The following is a 21,140-nucleotide window of genomic DNA, read 5'->3' on the forward strand; positions in this document are numbered from 1 at the left end:
AGCAAGGGATTTATTTTTCCTAGTAGATGAGAGCAGTCAGTCTCATACAGTAATGCTGCAACAGCATCCTTTAGGGATTCAATGCTACTGAGCGGTTCTCAATGTTTAGTTTAGTTTCCCAGTGATGGGAAGTTCTGCCGTTCACAGAGGAAAGCAAATGTTCCTCATAGCACCAGTAAGTGCATCTGGAAAGAATGAGTGTAGAAAATTACTCCAGCCTCTCCTTCTTTTTGCCCTTTATTTCTTCCCATTTAAACAGCAAAGCCTGTTTCTTTGCTTGGTTTTTTGCAGGTTTTTTTGTGGTTGTGTTTTATTCTGTGGAAAGAGGAGCCCTGGAGAAGAGGAAAGAATGGATTATATATGCAATTAGCACGAGGGGACAGCAATCAATCATTTGCCTCAATTATTAGGCAAAGCCAACCCAAGATTTCCCAAGCAGGCAGATCTGAAGGCAGTGGCTGCAAGGACGAGGGGCCAGAGGCAGAGGAGAGCTGCCGAGGCAAGAGAACGTGCTGCGGCTGAAAGCCCATGGGGTGGACGGGAGCTCTTCGGAGGCAGGCATGCTGTCACCGGCAGAGGGGGGAAGCATGGACAAAAAACTCCTCTTTATGGTAGAAACCACCTTCTTCTCACATGGGCAGGGGTAAGAAGCTCATCACCCACCAGCCCCAGCCTCTCTACCGGCACTGCCATGACCATGGCTGCCCTTGCTTTTGAGGGACCTAGCGCTGTTGGAGTCAGCGCTGGGTTACAGCTCTCACACGCACCCTTACTCTAATGCAACGTTTCCTACAGGTCTGACGCACAACCTCTAACAGAGTAAGATGTCACCCTTCTGCAACAGGGCATCCTCGCCAGGGAAAACGTCATCCTTCCTGTGCAGAGCTGGGGTGGGCAGGAACACCAGCTCCTGCAGCCACGGGCACCACCGCTCGCACATCAGAGCCTTAAACTGAAAAAAAACCCAGCACCCGGCTGCGTCTCGCAGGCTGATAGTATTCAGACGTTGACTCTGATGTCAGCAGCATTAAGTCAGTTCTCTTTTGAGGAAGAAAATCAGAATCATCAGGATCTTCCCAAGCACCAGACAGTAACAGACAGAAGTGCGAAGGTTTCCTGGGCCTGCAACTGTTAGCCCCAGGTGACAATCTAGATCGGGGACTTGGGTTGGTGGGTCTCTCACTTCGTCTCTTTTTTAAAAAAAAACTTAAATACAGTCATAAAAATATCTCTCTCTCAGCATCATCTTGAGATGAATTTTGGAAATATATGCAAAAGCGTATTTTACTAATCTAAAGACAAATGTGTGAGAAGAAGGAAGAGGGGAAGAAACCTGATGGTCTGAGATGCTTAAATCTCGTGAGCATTTTTGTTAGTTTGCAGATATTTATATCAGGTGCAAGATATTCCTATATCGGGACCATGCCTGCCCTGGACAGAGAGGAGATTGCGCAGTTACAACCATGAGATGTAACTGGCCACCGCAACCTGGGGGAGCTGAGATGTCCTTTCCAGTAAGTCTGCACTTGGCTCCCTTAGCTGACTCCTTTACAGAAGCAGCAAGTATGAGAGCAATGTTCTTTATTTGAAGAAGAAAGCTACCATAAAAAACATGCACAGTTATACTTTTCAAAAGGGTGTATTTGCCAAGAGACACTTGGTAGGTTTCATTTTAAAATGCATTTAGGAGTTACTCTGCATAAAGCACAACCACAGAGAAGTGAAAGGCAATTCATATTCTTCATTTAATAACAGCAAAGACATCACTTACAGCCCCTGCAGAGCTGCACCGTAAGTCATAACTCCCTAATTGATGTTTCTAATTGGGCTTTATCTTTCGCTTTACACAGGCAGAAAAGAGCCCAAAAGAAGTTAAAGGATAATTAGTTGGGTTTTGTTTTTATAAATACAAAATCTTTGCGCCAGGAAATGACAATTTATGGAATCCAAAGCTTTCTACAGATGCCTGTCTGTTAACAGATAATAAAAATGAAACCACAACCACCACATGCACAAGTTTTTATCAGGAAAGAGTTCTTAATATCACCACAGAATTGCTGAAGCAAGACAGAGCAAGAACAGTAAAAAAGAAAAGGAGTCCAAACCAAAACCCCATATACATGCACAAACAAGCCACTAGGAGTCAGCACGCAAATTACAGCTCAAAATAACCCCTGGCCCAGCGGTCAAGGCATTCCAATGAGAACGAGAGAGGTGCTAAACTTCAAATCCCCATTTTCTGATCCCAAGGGAAACGTTTCTCTTTCAGGTGGACGCCTGTGAGCCATGCCCAGCACCTCCGCAGCAGCAGCACTGGTGGGACAGTGGGACAGGCCTTCCTCAGCGCAGAGGCTCCAAAACACACCGGTTTCACTCGGAGCAGAACAGAAATTGCTACAGAGAAGTTTTGTAGGAAAGTGTCTTGCCTCAACTTGAGTTATAATGCCAAATTTCACCAAAGATCTCAGACTCTGTGGAAGCATCAGAGGCTTCTTTACTTGCCTTTCTCAAAACAGACTTATGAATAAGCCCGTAGAAGAATGTTTGAAGCTATCTTTCCCCTCTAATAGTTAAGATTTACTTTCAGGCCTGATAAAGGTAAGCTTCTCAGTGCTCTCTCCCCTAAAAGGCATACGAGGTAAATTATTCCTTTTGGGTAACATTAATAGTCGTACAAATCATTAATACAGTATTCTCTGGGAAGTACGCCAGGATGCTAAAAGCAACACTGGAAGGAAACTCTCGCCACAAGAACTACCATATTTATTTTTATTGTACTAATATGATTGACAGGGCTATTAACTGTTGGAAGAACTTTGGCCTCCCACATCGAAACACACTGCCCAGCGAGAGCAGGGGTACACACTCACAGGCACAGGGCACACAACCAGGCCAACTGCAGGCGACCGTAGAGCCCTCCTAAAGCTCAGACTATTTTAAAGCTGCTTCAGAAATAGTTTACGTAACAGAAAAATTAATGTATAGGATTGAATGGATTCTGGTTTCTCCTTGTATTACTCTGTAGGACTGGAGGGGGGAGTAGGGTAGTGGTAGAAAAATGTATTTCTGAAAATTTCAGCCTTCTTAGAATATTGTCTTACTTGTAATGGTTTTTTCCTCACCATTCTGCACAAACCTGATCTAATGAAGTTGTGTAGTGTGACAAGACATTTTGAAAAGCAGTATTTTCCTTACTCACTAGCAAAGAAAATTGAAGATTTTCAAAGATATTCCCTCAACAGGCTGAAGGCTCCCGCCTCAGGTTTAAAAAATAACCAAACATTTACATGTAGGTGTCTACTCTCCAATCACTACCAATGGAGAGCTATTCAACACAGTTAATGGACAAAGAAACTAGCCAGCTGACCTAACAAATATGTATACGATATGTAGGGTCAGCATAACAGCTCCCTGAGCTCCATCATCGATAACTGGAGCTTGACACCTACATATACATGCATTAAATCTGTCTGCATCTCCCAACTGCTCTTTTTTCCCAGAGCTTTAATGAAATGGTCTTTGTAGAGCTAATATGAAATCTTGTGTTAAGTAATTAATGAGTGAAAGCACAGCTTACTTTATTCGTAGCTCCTTTTTCACAAATTAAAACTGGAGTTATCTGGCAGAAAAATGATGACACTTCTTGAAGGACAGTCCCATGGGCAAAACAGTTTTTACAGAATGGAATTCAGATTTGCTTGTATAGTTGGAGTCCAAGAAAAAAGGTACCCTAGTTAAGTTTGAAAGTCACAGCCATACCTACCCAGCTTCCTTAGCATTTTCTTGAAATATCTAATGACTGACTAGTTTATTTTCCAATCGCATTTTAATACTGCATAGAACTGAACAAGTGGTCCCATTTAGGCTGCTATGATTGCTGCTGAACTACAGCTGTATGTGGTAGAGAGCCATATAGCACGGATAGCGCGCACAGGGTTCTGTTTGCTAATACAAACATCTTAAAGATCCACAACATCTTGAATTTTTATTCCAGCAATTATGTCATGAGTCAAGCTTAAAGAACCAAGGAACTTTGCTGTTTCCCACTGAGAAGTCAATTTTATTCCACAAACACTCTTCTTGGAAAATATTTAAGTACTGTGGTGAACAAAAAAAAAAAAAAAAACAAAAATACAACAAAAAAAAACACCACAAAAAAACAAACCCCACAGAATTTCAGTAAAATTTATACTTTTACCATATGGAAAAGATGAGTGACTATTCTACCATATACATGCTATAGGACAGCTTAGCCCAATCCAGTACACACTTTAACATGTTTGGCATTCACATGACCAGGCTTTAAATTTACATAAATTTGAGTTTCTGGGCTTCATCTCTGACCTTCCAGAAATACTGGGCCAGCACTCAAGCCTACAGCCTGTTTCCAGTGAGCCGCATGAACAAAAAGCAATAGCTGTGATTGAAGCCCAGAGCTGCAACACCTTCCAGCCATGACCTATGTTCTCCCATGTCTCAGAACCCAGACTTACATTAACAACTCCTTCACAGCTGTAGTGGTACGATAAACTGTATGCTGTAAATAAAGTCCAGCGAGTTTAAAAACTGAAAGTAAGTTCAAGAGCTTTATGGCATGTTCACGTGCTCAGAGGCATAAACACTTTTCTGGAGCTGATTTTAGATTTTGTGTGTTATGAGTATTTGGAAAAAGTTTAAAATTCACCATTCATGTTTTTCCACTGCAGGTGAACCTCCACAACCTTCCCCGATACAACATACACATCTTCACCAGCTTTTAAATAGTAAGTCTTAGCTAAAACTCAGATATTCTCCAGTTACACAGTGATTCAAAGGCTGAAACATTTTAGAGGACAGAAGATTAGGAACTGTATATACTTAGGGCCAGAAGACAGAAACGTACTGTTGTTTTAGAGCTGAAAGATGTATCAAGTAGTTTCTAGGCTTTATTTCCCAAACATACATCAAAGCAATTAACTGAATCCTCAGGAAGTTCTCAGAGGCAGATTAAACTCCCTGCTAGACAGCAAGGGCAAGACCACATTTCGTAATTTATTTCCGAAGTCTTACATACTGATAAAAAAAAAATCATGAGATATTTTAAGTTAAAGAATAAATAAATTAGGTCACTCCCTTTACATATTGTTAAAAGAAAAATACAGTTGACATTTTTTCCATGCCTTCCACCAGAAAAAGCCCTTTCCTCTGTGTTTACATAAACAGTAAGACAACAGTGGCTTCCTCAGATAACATCTCTATTTAATCATTAGAAGAGCAGGTAAAAAGGTCATGTTTTATATAATTAAGACCTGCAGTCCATTTCAATTTTACAAGTAAGTATTTAACTTTCTGGACAAAAAGAAAAAAGATGTCTCGCCACAGTTTATGTTATGTTATACCAGACTGCAGACTCGATGCCTTCCCAGAAAAGAAGCTGGATTCTTCCCGAGAAGAACAGAACCAACATAATTTCTAGTTCAGTTCTCTTCTGTTTTTATTACTATTGATGAGTAAGACTAAAATTCTGTCACAACCTACAAGACTACAATTTTGTCACAAATTAGAAACTCAAATCCAGTGGATTCTCTACTTCTTAAAGAAAAGTCGCATCACATGGCCAAGTCAAATCAAACCAGTATCTCTAATTCTTCATTCTCTTAGTATTGTTCAGATGTTGCAGCAAATTAATGCACTAATGTAGTTCAACCAATGATTTTTGTTCCTGTGCAAAGCAGGCAAGTACCTCTGAGGTGAAAAGAGCTGCCGCAACCTAATTTGAGAAGCAACTGAAAGAGCAGCCAAAGAGAATAAAATATCAGCATTAAAGCGTTGACATGATGTTCTGTGCAAAACCAGTCTGCAACATTCCAAGGGCATCCATAAAAACAGAAGATGCAATCAATTGCATCTACAATGAAAGACAAGTAGGAAAAAAAACACATAAAGAATGAGGTATTTTCAAAGAAAGACAAAAGAACTCCCCCATATTTTGCACAACTAGTATGCCAATTTACACTCTAAGCAATCCTGCTATGAAAAGCCTATTCAGAAAACATCTTGCTTGTATTAACTAAGAAATACATATTTACTAAACATCTGCAAAGTTATGAAGACTACCCAAAAGAACTGTTTAAAAATTGCCTTAGATTTAGCCTAGTTGTAGATAAGACAATAGAAATTAACAGCCACTATATTCTAAACATTGCAGGAGTACCATACAGTGGTTTTTTTGGATGCCTCAGGAGAAACCGGGAAGTCTGAAACTAAACCTCTTTAACTGACTCACTGTTTAGATGTCCTGAACGTCCAACAGTCAGGAGACAGTCAGGAAATGCTGGACACGGTTTAGAAATGTGTCATTCCTTTAGGAAAAAGAAAACAAAACAGAAGAAGCCACACAGCTTTTGTTAGTGACACCACTGTATACATGAAAGTTGGGGAACAATGTCCCTGTTTGGGAACGTGGCGATGTGTGTGACTTCCATACAGCGTTTGTCTGGCTGAGTTGGCTATATGTGGACAGAGACACTTGCCAACATTTTGGTGTTGTTCCTGCAGCTGAACAAGCCTTTGTCTTTTAAAGTAAGGCTTCATCAGTACTTAGGGAGCAGGGGAAGGTATTTCACTGTCATTTTCACCAGTTATCATATGGTACGATCCCTAGTTTGAAAAATGAGGGCTGCAGAGAAAGCTGTTTAGGAGGAAGACCATAAATAAGGCTGTAAGTGAATGGTGAGGATCCTTTCCCACAACAGGGCATCAGACACCTTCAGGAACTGCAGGAGTGGACGCCTGTGACTGAAGAACAAGACCAACTCTCACTGCATGGAGGATGGAGATGAGGGAAGGGCAAGGAGAACAGAGGGGCAAATGACCTGATTTACTAAAATTTTCATCAGCAGGGAGTGTGTAGCAGCGGAAGACAGGTTAGTGAAGAAAGCTATAGACAACGGAAAAAGGGTGACAACCTGGTTGTGTTGCTACTTCAGGATCACAATGTGCTTGTTGCAAATGCAAACTATCATTTTCCATCAACAAATGCAAACCATCAGCTTCTCAGTAGTCAAGTATTTTAAAGTTTACATATTGATTACATATTGATGATAATGATTAACAGATTTCCCCACTTTTTCAATGCTTCTATGCACACTGATATAATAAAAGATGAAACTGGAAAAAAAAATCTATATGTATTAGCATTCTTTGTTTCTCATTTCTTCCAGATAGTTACTGAATCACTGTACGAAGAAACACAGCTTTAGCAACAGGAAACTGCAACAGCTAGAAACAACTGAATTTGCATTTCATGTGCTAAACTCAATACACAAGTTTTATCAAGTTAAAAAGTTGTAATTAGCTTTTGACAAGTAAAAAGTACTGACAAGTAACTGATGGTGGAAAAACAAAAACTCAAAGTGGGCAAGAACCCGCAGTCAACTCCATGAAACTACGTTAAACACAACCCGGCTTAAATAAAGGAGTAACTTCAAGTAACCAAACCACCTCTAATGGCTCACATCCCACAATCTACTGGTATCATCGCATCAGGAATGCCACAATCCGTCACTGGAAGTCACAGCTTATTCAAGTAAGACACTTGCATTGTGACCATATAATAAAGAAAATAAAAAGCTGACCTGACCACGAACAGAGAACTACAGATTGTCCCTGCTTCGACAGGAGGCAGTGAGGAGTCAATCAAAAGCCAGTCCCCAGTTGTCCTGGCTCTGAGGAGGTCCCCTAGCACTCCAGGAGAGCAGCACAGGCCAGTTTTACCACAGATTCTGCTCACTTTAACAGGAGACACTTCACCTTTGAAAAGAGATCGCAAGTAACTCTAGGATAATCAGTGTATCGATGGCTTTCATCATCTTTGGGAATAACACCCTACAGTTTGAAGTTTTCCCTTCAAAAATGAAGTGTAACATCGAGTGTAGGGAGGGAAAAAAGTACTACTTAGCAAATGCATACAGCAACAAACACAATAAAATCACATCACTCACACAGCCTAGAATAAACACTTTGATTCCAAAACTCAACAGAAGTAATGTCGGCAGAAAGAATGCAAAACTTCACCCCCATACAAACCCATTAAGTGCATGGCAAGCTGCCTGCCCCCAGAAGTCAAATCTACTCTCTGAAGGTTCACAGCAGAAAAAATTCAGATAGCCTTGTGCAGCTGGAGGCTGTTACCTTACACAATCTAAATTCTTCCCACTGAGGAGTGTAAAACTGCACACTTTGTTTTAATTGTGCAGTTTTACACTCCAGAATTGGAAGAATTTAGAAATGCACAGCTATTTATAATGTTTACTAACTGAAACAGCCTTTGCATTTTGTTGGGGGCACAAAAAAATTGCAATAAAATTCTATATAAAAAAATTGTTTTTATAATTATTTTTATAATGTTGCTGCAATACGTAAGGCTCTTAAACATATCCAAGAAAAGAAGCTTCTAAATTTTTTATATTCCTGTCCTCTGTTCCATCTTTTACGCAATGTACCTATCTCCCACTAGAAATCTGCTTTAAAAATAGTTAGCTAATAAGAGCTCGAAACATTTCTTTTCACAAAGGATGTACCAGATCCGATACTGCATTTATCACTACACTGCATCTGAAGTGAAGTAAATCAAATAATGTAATAGTCTTATTTACAAGAAAATCAAGCAAAGGATGTTCAAAAAGAATACATTGGTGACTGCAGGTCTCCCAATACAGCAAATGTTTCATGTGAGAGACAACTGCAAACCAGAAAGCTAGACATAGATTAATTCTTCTGCTGAATATATACTTTGGAATCATGCTTAAGAGATCAAATTACGTTTCAGCAAGCAATCAAAAGAAACAATTTAAAAAACTGATACCCAAGCCACAAGAAAAGATGTATGTTCATTTAAAGCAGCCCCATTGCCAAAGCTATTGAAACAAAATAAACAAGACCCACAGTAACAGCTGGGAGGTCACGAAGCTCCTGTCTTCCTTCTGTCCCATTGTGCTCATTCTGGTAATGTTCAGACAGATCAGTGGGAGTTACACACACTTTCATACACAGTGGACAGATGAAGCCCTGTGAAATGTATATTTGTTTTTAAGAAACTAATAAAGACAAAAAAGCAGATTTGGAATCAAACGCTGTTCAAATTCTTAGACTGAAAGTTCTCTACAATCACCAAAAGCAAAGTCTGTTTTCCTTTTGGAAAGATGGTTTTTGCAAACCACATATCAATACCATGGAGGAGGCAAGAAGGAACAGTTATTAAGAACATGAGAATAAACAAATCCAAAACACACTTTAAAAGCTAGCACCATGCTGCACACTACTATGTGTTTTCCAGGCACTCTTGGTACCCCCTTCATGTGACAGAGGGATAAGCAGCGTAACAAATTGCACTATAAGGCATCACGTCAGATCCATCACGCAGTTTCCCATAAAGGTGTTCAGATGTTTCACAGAGAGAGACAAGGGTGGTGCAGTGAGATTGCAGGAACACCCCTGTAAATCAGTAAGCAAGTGCGCGGCAGCGGGATAGGCCCAGGCGCCAGCGCAGCCACACGCCTGGCTGGCGTGCTCTTAGGGAAGAATATGCACCTTCCTCAGCAGAATTTAAAAAAAAAACTCAGCATGCTCACCAGAGATTTACCAAAGCCAAAAGTTAAATCAGTTTCTGAAGAACAACAGCTTTACATCTTCAGGACACACACTACATGCTTAAACACCTAGAAGAAGCAGGGTGGAGAGTAAAGTGCTCTGGGCCTCTGTTCCACACTGCTGGCTGGAGGGTGCCTGCACCTCATGAGCACTGCAGAGGCAGGCAGAGCAGACTGACCACAACCCCCCGTGCATGCGTGGAAAGGTTAAGGCCCCTTCCAAAAAGGATGCCTGTAGCGAACCTGTCTAGCTAACGCAGCCACGTTACACTAATGAAAGCGTAAGCACGCTGGTGGACTCACTGCAAGCATGGAGTATTTAGCAACCCCGTACTGCAGACAGAGTTGCACTGGGACCTAAGCTACAAAGGTAGGATAGGCTCAAATGTTTCCTCCTTGGGCAGATTGCACAGTGAATAAAAGACGTATCTAGACTCGATTACAGGTCCGTGTGTGGTCTGAAGTGCTGACGTGGCCACAGATGGGACTAAAACCAATTTTCACCTCTCCTTGAGCAAGGAACAGTTTGAATTCAGACTTCCCCACTCCTTTTATTTCATGCTACAATTCTCAAAAATCAGGATGGATTTCAACCAGGCTTGAGGAGGTAGGAAACATAAGAATCTGCACAGATTTAATAATTATTCTCCATTTGAATCTTGCAGCAATACAAACTAGAAGATCTAGACAAGAAACTGGACTGCAAACAAGTCAACTGGATTTCTGACTTTTCATAATACTGGAGAACATAATGATAAAATGGAGAGCAAACGTTCTGCAAAGTCTGGCTACGGTGCCCCTGGAGAGAAGTTCTCAGAGAGACAACACCTCAGGCCAGCTGCGCAGGAAAAGGAAGACCAGCAGAAAGGCTCAAGTTGCATGCTGCAATGTGTGAATCTCAGGAGAGTACAAACCCATCACCAGCTTTGGAGCTCAGTTTCAAACAGATTTTGAAATTATATGCTAAGGAGAACACCCCACTTGTCACTAATGCAAAAAATGGTGACATTACTGACAAGTAAAAGATGCTTTTTCATGTTATACGGTATCAACCAGAAGTGACACAGCAGCCTTCGGTCTGACCCAGTTCTGACTCAGTAGCAAGAAAAGCCAATGGTGCAATAGTGCAGGCACACCACCGCTTTGAAAGCTCGTCCTATGCCAAGAAAATACTACCATATTAGTATTGAGGTAGCTTGTGACATCCACCAGCTGTACAGTCAGTGATATTGCACTCCTGTTAACGGAATTGTGCAATCTTGGCCAAACTTTGGAAAGAAGCAATTATCTCATTGCATATTTTTATGTCTTAATTAACTACAAAAGAATGAGATTTTAGAATATTTATTTGCTTCACGGACAGTGTAAATATACATACAAAACAAATTTGGACTCACAAATGTGTGACATGCAGCAAAATATTAAGGAATGTCTGATTATACTGACTGTAATAAGGCTTCAAGAAATAAGAAATAAGCAGATGCACAGATGGAAGGCAATTAGGATTTTAAACAGCACAGTGAAAAGTTCTCTTATCTCTTATCATAGCAAACATAGGAGTATTTGAATCATCATACACTTCATTCAGTGTAAGAAAGGGCACTTTGCTCCCTTTAATGCTGTAACAGGAGTAATTAACCTTGCACTGCATTTGTATGCTAAGCTTGAAACATTTTCAAGCTAGGTAATCAGGCTACATTAGCACAAACTACCTTCAACAGCCAGTGAAGTCAGTTTGCATTTTTCAGAGTTAATATTTGACAACACTGTAAATCCAAAGACATTGTAATACGGGATTGAAGCAAGAATAACAACTTATTTTGCTGGTTAAGTATGGCATACAGCACATAAAAAATGGATAGGATTTAGAAGTGGTAGATGTACACACACACCCCAAGCAAAAACCAACATGTTTGATATTTTACGAGGAGGAGGTGGTTTCCGGTACACATTATAGCTTAGCAGAAGAAAGGTGAAAAGGGAGTACAAGTGTGATAAAATGTTAAGCCCCATTTTTCAGAACTCTCATAAAAGATTTATTAATGAGGAGTCTTAAGCTTGTGTCTCATTGCTTTTAATTTTAATAATTCATCTGTAGGATTACAGGAAGGATTGCTTGTGACCAATTAGATAAATAAGCCTAATTAACAGCCACACATTTATATGGCTTAAACGCCCTTATTTTTATTTAAATAACAACCAATGCTTAGAAGAGAAAATAAAAAACAATTCTTCATTACTACAGCTGTTATTTAGGTAGGGCATCAAAAGTTACTCCCAATAGCTTCATGGATCAGAGAAACAGCATCCAAGGTTTAAGACTCCAGTCCCACGTATGGTGCACAGTACCTCGGAGGAGCCTTCGTTGTTCACGTCCACGGCATTTCCTGGTGTGGCAGAAGAATCCGAATCCGAGCTCTGAGACCCACCTCTACCTGGAGTCTGAAAGAGAGAGAGGAGAGATAAATGAGTGTCTACAGATTGCATTTAATAAAGCATGGTACGTTTCCTGCGCAAAGGCCTCTCTCCTACTTGCTGGAATACAGAAGTATTTTCCCTCCACAAGAGTAATGAAGTGAACGAGCTGACAAGCAATTATGTAATTTTCAGTGCAACACTTCAACAAAAGCTTTTATCCAAGACTCTCCATGCATCAAAGAACAAGCAGACACCAGAAGCAAAGGTCAGAATTTTAAACCACTTCCTCTCATGAGCGCTCAACACAAAAGAAAGAATTAGGCTAAACTCTGTCCTTTTATCACTCACTCTGATGTTAAATTAGGTCTCTACATCAAACCAGAAAACACTAGAAATTACAATCTAAACAGTTTCAGAAGTAGTAAACTAGTATCATACTACTTTCTTGATAACTTGTCTCCAATCTGAACAAGCCTTTAAATACTTGAAAGATGGAAAACTAAAGAGAACTCTGTTGATACAATAAGCGCACAAGCAGGTACACTGCCTTGATTTGGAAAAAATAAAAATCAAGTGTTAAGCCTGATAAAGTTAAACCATGCTAATCAGTAAGACAGCCTATAAAAATAAAATCCTATGAGTACATTGGAAATCAAAACAACAGTATTGATTCGAAAGTACAGATTTAGAGAAAATAAGCAAATACATTTGAAACACTACTCGATTCAAAATATGGATGGATGGATGACAACTTATAATCCTTATTTAACTCTAACTTTGATTTAGATTTGATTTAACTTCTCTTACTCATCTCCAAAACGCCACTACTTGACTGATGGCAGAAGAGTTAGCATTCTCAAAGCAAACATCAGTAAAGAAGTTATCTTAATACTGATATGCAATCCTAGTTTCAACATAGAATAAGAGTTCATTATTCCATTCCATGATGACAATTGCAAATGAGATGAAGTAATGCTACTGCAGTATTTTAGCCCATCTGGAAATACTTGTAATGTTATAAAGGATTTCCTAATTTAATATAGGGGCACTAAAGATACAGAATTTTAAATATATAGATTGAAATCTACAGAGAGCGGGACAGAAGTAGATAAATAGTTTTAGTTTCTAAATCTTGGTGTCTCCAAAATCTTATTTGTTTTAGAATTTTTTTGCTCAAATATATCCTCTTTTTTTTTTCAGGCAAATCATAGCTATATATCCTTTTATAAGATATCTGCAGCTCACAGGTTTTTCCATACTTTGAAAATTAAGTATATTTTCCTGCTTTGTTTTTAAAGAATGTTCTATTTCCAACTTCCATAAAGATTACAGCCTTTTATTACTAATCAAATAAAAAAATATGTAATAAAAAGGTCAAATTTACTGATTAAGGACTTAATTCCCAGCGACATAGAGTTCAATTTTAGAAAGGCTCTGAAGACTGGCCAAAGGGAAGTGAGGAGGGGTGAAGCAGCGAGCTATTGGGGCTGGCAACAGTAAGGGTAAGAGAGGACCATCTCATTCCAGCCTTCTCTGGGGTCATCAGTTAAGTGATCGACATATGCTGGTTCTCCTACTCCCGTGCCTTTTTTATTTTAGCAGTTTAAGTTTTACTTTTTTATGTTTCTAAAGAATATAAAAACACAATATAGTTTCCTTCTAGTACAGCATACAAAAGCAATAGGCAAGGTGACGCAAGCTCTGCAAGTTAATAATACGAGAGGCAAAAAAGCGTGTAAGCAAAGAATACGATGCACATGCAAAGCACATCAAAGCGAAGGCATTAATACTTCTCCTCCCGGTCACTGATACAGACAGTAAACGAGGCACATCCCAGCATGGACCATGGGTGCACGCTCATCAAGTTTTCATATGACATCAAACTGGGAGGACCAGTTGATACACTCACGGGCAGGGCTGCCATTCAGAGGGACCGACAGGCTGGAGGAATGGGCCAACAGGAACTTCATGCAATTCAACAGGGACAAACGCAGAGTCCTGCGTCTGGGAAGGAAAACCCCTGGCAGCAACACAGGCCACTCTGCTGAAAAGGACCTGGGGCTTGTGTCAGACAGCAAGCCGAACAGGAGCCAGCAGCATGCCCTGGCAGCAGAGAGGGCCACCAGCATCTGGGTATTAGCAGGAGCCCAGCCAACCGACCAAGTGATCATCCCCCACTGGCCAGCACCCGTTGGACCACATCATAGCATCAAGATACTGCAGCCAGTTTTGGCTCTCCCAGTCCAGAGAGGACATTGATAAACCAGAGCGAGTTCAGCAAAAGGCCACCAAGACAGCTGGGGTTGGAGCACCCATCCTGTGGGGAAAAGCTGAGGAAACTGGGCTGGCTCAGCCTGGAGCAGAGACGGCTTTGGGAGGGCCTATCAGCAGCCCCACCACCACCTATGAGGAGGTCATCACAAAGAGGAAGCCAGGCTGCTCCCAGCACAGTGGGAGGACAAGGCACAAAACCTGAAACAAGACAGGTTCCCACTCGATGTACAGAAAAGCTTCTCCAGCGTGAGGCCATGCCTGAGCAGCCTGCTCCTGACCTCCGAGCTGGTCCTGCTCGCAGCAGGAGCTCAGACTAGAGACCCCCTGAGCTCCCTTCCCGCCCAAGCTGTTCCGCGATCTCTGAAGCGCTGCCCTGCAGAAACACACATCCTTGCAGGAGAGCTCTTAAACGCAAGTTTAGTAACTCCATTAATAAAGACGTGGATCGTGTGCATTGACAGTCGGAGGAATAATATCTAAAACAATCAGTAAGGTGTAGCCAAGTTTCTCAGTAAGGCAGATAAGTTAGAATATTGCATCTAATGTTATAAACCGTTTTCTTTGGTTTATATAGTTCAAAAGTTCCTTTCCATGCAATCCATAAACCACAATCATGCAACCCAGAGGTAAGGCTCACTTGTGAATCTATTTTGTGTGAAAACAAACAACCCAAAGAAGATGTATATACGCATATGTCTACATAAGGGAACATGAACAGGTCAGGTGTCAAAGCTTTCTTCCATAAAGGAGCTGAACTTTCACGATATAAGAATCAATTTCTTATTGAAAGGAATTTTTAAAAGGCTTTAGAAATCTGAACATGATGAAAAGGCTTTTGTATGGCAGTTAGCTATGGCAGCTATTCTGTTCTAGAAAGCCTGAGAACTTGGACCCCTATCTGTCCCAGCATCTACATCCACAAGTAGAAACGGGATGTTGTGAAACGGAGAAAGTGTCAGCATTAATGGATATGCACTTCTTTATTAATCCTTTACAAGAAATGGAAGCCTTTTGTTCCACTTTTCAGCTCCAAAAACTGAAGAATGTGCCTTCACGTAGCCTTGGACAGAAGGACACAAGAGCAGAGAGAGAACCTAAACAAAACTTGACAGCCTGGGCAATGGCAGTAAGAGATGTCTCTTTAGACAGGCAGCATATTCCTCCACTTCTGCAATACCTGAGCGTACGTTTTCAGCATACTTAGTGAATCATTTTGTCCCAAAACTAAGAATCTTCTGTGACAATTAACCCACTATTTTCTTCACCTTATATCGTAACTTCTTATACAACGCTACTGTGCGTTGCTAATCGCCCATCACATTTCACCCCAGAGTTGGCTGCATTTCACAATGAGATTTGCATATTAAGTTCTGTTAGTTCTAGCACTACAACTGGAGATTATTACAACCTCCAGGATGAGGTTATTAAAAGTACAGTGTTATTACTACGTGGTTGATTAAAGTATTTGCTTTCTGAAACACTTTCAGACATGCTATAATCACACTAAAATGCACTGCACAGCATGTCTTATTACGCGCAATATACAAGACAGAAATTATTAAACAGTACCTGGTAAAATCCTTTTAACCTTTCAAAAAACAATGTGCTCTCTTTAAAAAAAAGAAAGCATAATTCCAAGTTAGATTTAGAAAGCTTAGTACAAATAGGTGGCATTTTCTAGTGAGTGGCATGCACAGGGAAGAACTGTGGGAAGGTTCAAGATCAGGAGAAACACCCCATAGCATCCGTTTGCAAAGTAATACAGACTAGCAAGAGAAATTTAATACAAATTTGGAAGGATGTTATGGAAACTGAGACCATAAATGCAATTAACTTATCTTTCAAGGCTGTAATATAACTTAAACATCCTTCACCAGCCAAATAAAGAATGGGGGATTGGGAATGTTTTTTTAAGTGATCATTGCATGATCAAATAGGTTCACACACATGCTTAAGGTAGGCTCCCAGACCACTGTTATATCATGTTCCATAAAAAAAATAAATCACAACACATTGAACAACTCAGACATTGCGAACTACGGAAAGATTCAGAATGATGGTCTTTGTTTTCAGTTAGACTATACAGGGGAGCAAAAGAATGACTTACGAATCCCACAGGAAAAGTAATTTTTCATACAGGCCTCTGTATATGTATTTTCACATAATTAACATTTGACCCTTAAAGGCATACCTGGAGTTGAAAGACCGATGCAAAATTAGTCTCTCACCCAGCGTATTTCCTTCCTAGCTGTCAGAGTTATATTTGTTTACTTTGCAGAGAAGCATACGTTTCTACTACTAGCACTAGAGTTGTAGAAGTAATATGCTAAACTTCATAATGTTGTTCTCTGTGTTTTCTCAAAACTGCAAGCTAATATCAAGAAACATCATTAACAACAAAAAGGACGACAACGATTGCAGCTTGTTTTCTGAAAAGGAAAAGAAAATTATATAATGAATGAGTTGAGCTAATGCATTAAAATGACAGAGTATAAATATGGATCGCTACCATGTCATTTTTGCATAGTCATTTATCTGTCTATAGCTACGCTCCATTCAGTTATGATACTCTTTTCAGCAGTTTTAAATTCAGAATAAATTAAACCTTTGAAAAAATATGTTAAGCCTTGAGAAAGTCTGAACAAATATGGATTTATACAGTTTTCCCAACACAGATTTAAATACTACAGAAGGGTACTACTGTCCAAACACATTAAGGTCCTGAAGCAACAAGCAAGACGCAAGAATGAGAAGGTAAGAAGGCCAAAGCCCTTGTTATCAAACAACTCTTAGCGCTAGAAACGGAGTACAGTGCAATACAGAACAGTAATATTGTTTACTTCTAAAGAAGCGTGACAGCTATTTTATGACTCCGAAAAACGAAATGACTCCTGACTTGGGCATAAAACCTTTCCTTCCCATCGCACCACCGGTTCCACGCAAGCAGACCTTGCGCGCAGGAAGAGGCGCACGCGCTGCCTTCGACCCCCCAGGGAGCGCACGAGCACAGCTGCAGTTCAGCATCCATCCAAGTAAATGCGGTATCTAGCAAGCCCTGCAATTATAAACGTAAAAAGGAAAATTATAGGTAAGGCATGAGATGCAATGCATCCCAGACAAGTAAATATCTCTGCTTCTGTGCTTTCTCTGTGTAAGAGAAAAAGGGACTGTAGTACCCGAGCTACAGAAATGCCTGCAAAGCCCTGTTCTCCACCTAGACCCCAAGATCTCAAGACCAAGGACTCAAGTGTTGTTAGAAACAGAACAATAGGCTCTTACTACAGTATAACCGCTAACAGCTGTAGACAGCCAGTTAAAAACAAAAAATGAAGACAAAAACTAATGTAAACAGTAGTCACACTGCCCCAACAGGTGAGTCCTTCACTACAAAACATGAGCAATGGGAAGAAGGCTCAGAAGGTCAAAGTAATTAGTTTTCCACCAGCTGAAAATAAATGCCTCCTCCTTACAAAAAGTGGTTTTTTTCTTTTTTTTCAAGTTTTGGTATCTTGAAATATAAGAAGTGAGCTCTGCTTTAACAGACCAGAGGCAATAGCCACTGTCCCACTAGTAGATGAACAACGGAGAGGGGACACAATGACCACAAAGGGCCTTCACAGTTGAACACAATAAAGAAAAGACAGCTCTCTAAAGAATATGCTGACAAAAATCAAAATATCTGGGCAGGAAAGTTGTGCCTCCATTCCATACAGATGTCTTTTGGGAAAGAGTACCTTTTTCTAGATCAGCAAGACGAACAATGAATGAAACTGAAAAGTGGCAAGAATGAGTGAAAGGGGGTTTTATGGTGCAAATATACAGAACAGATGGATCCCCAAGATGTCACATTTAGAAACAGCTTGCAGGGAAAGGACCTAGAACGAGAACCTAGTTGAAGACAGCATGGAAATACTAACTTCAAAAACTAAATAAGCAATGTTCAGTAGTAACATTGAAAATATGCCATTCAAAGTCACCATGAAGATGCTTTTAAAAACAGAAATTACAACTGTGGAAGAAATAAAAAGGTGATCAGGGAACAGAAGTAGTATAAAAAAGAAACATCTGATGTTTTAAAGCTTCAGGAATTAGAATTTCAAGTAAGTGACTAAAATTATAAACAGTATCTTTGTAGCTTTTGCCTTCCTCCTTCGCAGCTTGATGGCCAGGTGAGTTACAAAAAAAAGGAATGTAATAAAGAATACCTTTTTTTTAAAAACATACTTTCATAACCCAAGTTATATCACCAGTAATGACTAGCCATCCGGCTAGAAAGGATGGCATCCCCTATAATGAAATAATAAACCTGATACATATACAAGAAACTATGTTTCAGTGACTGGAAGGTGGGGGGGTTTTGCCAGCTACATTAACGGTGCACAAGAAAAGGGTCAAGAGGAGGTTCCTTGGCCTTCAAATTATTGCCTCAGAGACGTGAAAGATTTTAATACTTATGCTCTTTATGAAGAAATTTGACAGCAAGCTAAGGCCTACTCTTAACACCAAAGTACATTAGAAGTCTTTTTCATAGTTTGCCAACCACAGATTGTAAGACAAAAGGTATGTATGAAGTTGTGCATACAATCACTACATTTATAAAAGGTCTAAAGCCTTTTTAATAAGAGATGGATTTTTAAAAGCATAGTTATTTGCACCAATTAGAAGATTAATACCTTTAAAAATCTTGGCATTTCTCTATTTATTTCTTGGGCAGGAAGAAGTCTGTTTCACCTTTGTTGGCAATTAGCTCTGCTGTAATCCCATAATTTTCGGGAGTCACTGGGGAACAGTTATTTGTTCAAACTTTTCAGAGAAGATGGCTGTTTCTAACACACAAGAAACTTTTGCACTGACTTTAGGATTTTTATAGGAAGTGCTTAGCTAAACTTATACTGGGGGACAAATTTCCTTTGGCACTGTATCAAGCTTTTTCCTACATCATAGAAGCTTTCCTTGATGGCCTGTTATTTCTCAGAATCAATAAACACCCAGTTAAATGCTGCCAATATTTAATGAGATCCGTACTAAGTTTCTCTGCTTGTTAGCAGAGCTTCCCAGCAAACTTCAGGAAGGAAGTTCTTCCCTGTAAACACGAAGCTCCAAACAGACCAACAGCGATGTTCACCTGCTCAGGGCCTACCACTGAAAAACAATTTGAGGCACACTTTACACTGAAAAAGTTGGCGGTATGCATACCAATGTACTTTCTTCCCCTCTGTTGACTCTCATTCTTGTAGCAACACTTCCTTGCGTGGCAGATACGAAAAGCCTGCCAGCATTTCCAATAAAACGCCCTTTCACAGGGGTGTTACACAGACAGCCCACTTCGAACACCAGACAACACGGCGAGGGCAGCTGGTTTCCCCTCTATCCGTGAGCACCTTCTGCATGACACCGACACCGCTCTCTTGCGGTGCGGGATCTGGAGTGCTGCCTTCCCACCGCCGGCGTGACTCAACCCTTTTCGGCGCATCCTCCAGCCGAGCGCCAGCGATGAAGGGCTCCCGGAGCCCCCAGCCACGCCGACACTTGCCCTTCGCCTGCACCTCCCCGACAGCTTCCACCCGAGCCACAGGCGGCCAGCACCGCCGCGGAGATATGCGAGGATGCTGGAAGGCGAGAAGGGTTTCACAAACGGGTGTCACAACTTGGCTTTTCAAACCAGCCTGAGCTGCCGGAAAAGCCGGTTCCTAAAATAAGGGAGAGAGCTGGCCGGTGGCCGCCGGGCTGGCTTTCGGCCTCAGGAGCCTGTTTGCTAGCCGGCCCCCAGGGAAATAACCCCAGGTCCCCGCGGCGGCTCTCCCCAGGCTGGGCTCCCCTTGAACCTGCCCTGAGCGCGGGCGGCCCTCAGCCGCGGCAACGAGCGAAGGCGGCGGGCGGAGACGCCGCCACGCTGCGGGAAGGAGCCACGCCGGGACAGGGCCGCCCCTCGCCCCACTGACAGGGCCCTCGCCCGGCCGCGGGGGCCCGCCCGCCGCCGCCGGCACCCCCGCCCAGCCCGGGGGACGACACCGCCCCCAGCCGGGACGCGGCGCGGGACCCCGGGCCCGGCCCGGCCCGCCCTGTCGGGGTTCGGGCCGTCCCCCGCGGCGGGCGAGGGGGCGGCGGCGGACAAGCTCACGGCCTCCGTGGCCGCCACGGGCCTACCCCCTCCCCTGCGCCGCAGGGCGGGCCGGGCCGGGCCGGTGGCTCCGGCCCCGCCGCGGGGAGCCCGGCCCCGAGCCCGGCCGGCACCAGGAAGCGGCACCTCCCCGCCTCGGCAAGGCAAGGCACGGCAAGGCACGCCGCCCTCGCCGCCGCCGGGGCGGGTCTCGCTGCCTTACCCGCTGGAGAATCCGCCTGAACATGGTGGCGGAGCCCGGATGCCGCCGGCCGGCCGCGGCCAGGCCGAGGGGGAAGCCGCGGGGCCCCGCGCAGCGCCGCCCCCGCCCCGCAGGAGCCCAGCGCGGCCCGATCGCCCCGTGACAGCCGCCGCGGCCGGGGAGGCGGGGCAGCCGCCGCGCCGGGGCGGGACCGCCCCGCCCCGGGGAGGGACGGGCCCGGCGGAGACGGCGCTGCCGCCGCTGCCGCCGCCCGGCCGCGGGGAGACGGGGGAAGATGAAACGAGCGAGAGAGGACCGAGGGGGCCCGGGCGGAGGACGCCAGGCCGGCGGGGGCTGCCCCTCGGAACAGGGTGGCTGTGGCGGCGCGGGGTCTGCGCCCCGCTCTCCCCCGCGGGGGCCCGGGCCGGGCTCCTTCCCGCCGCGCCGGGCCCAGCACCCCAGCTCTCGGTGCGCCGCCTGCTTTCTGCTTTCCGTCTCTGCCGCCCCGGAGACGTCC

The 21,140-nt window shown here is 42.7% G+C and overlaps 1 protein-coding gene across 2 annotated transcripts in view; it reads right to left on the reverse strand.

The window, feature by feature from the left end:
• The window catches only part of EEA1 (early endosome antigen 1), a 73,851-nt gene extending 53,057 nt beyond the window's left edge, over positions 1-20,794 (reverse strand). Inside the window, exons 1-3 of one of the 2 annotated variants that reach the window (XM_075151046.1) lie at positions 20,645-20,744; positions 11,979-12,071; positions 8,926-9,048 (exon numbers count right to left, since the gene is read on the reverse strand). In XM_075151046.1, coding sequence (XP_075007147.1) covers positions 8,926-9,048; positions 11,979-12,071; positions 20,645-20,668 — 240 coding nt within the window. In that variant the 5' untranslated portion in view covers positions 20,669-20,744. Of the gene's footprint in view, positions 1-8,925; positions 9,049-11,978; positions 12,072-20,644 lie in introns of both variants that reach the window. The other variant, XM_075151055.1, reaches the window with a different exon arrangement.
• Positions 20,795-21,140: the final 346 nt, after the last annotated feature.

This window comes from Calonectris borealis, chromosome 1 (genome assembly GCF_964195595.1).
Source record: "Calonectris borealis chromosome 1, bCalBor7.hap1.2, whole genome shotgun sequence".
NCBI lineage: Eukaryota > Metazoa > Chordata > Aves > Procellariiformes > Procellariidae > Calonectris > Calonectris borealis.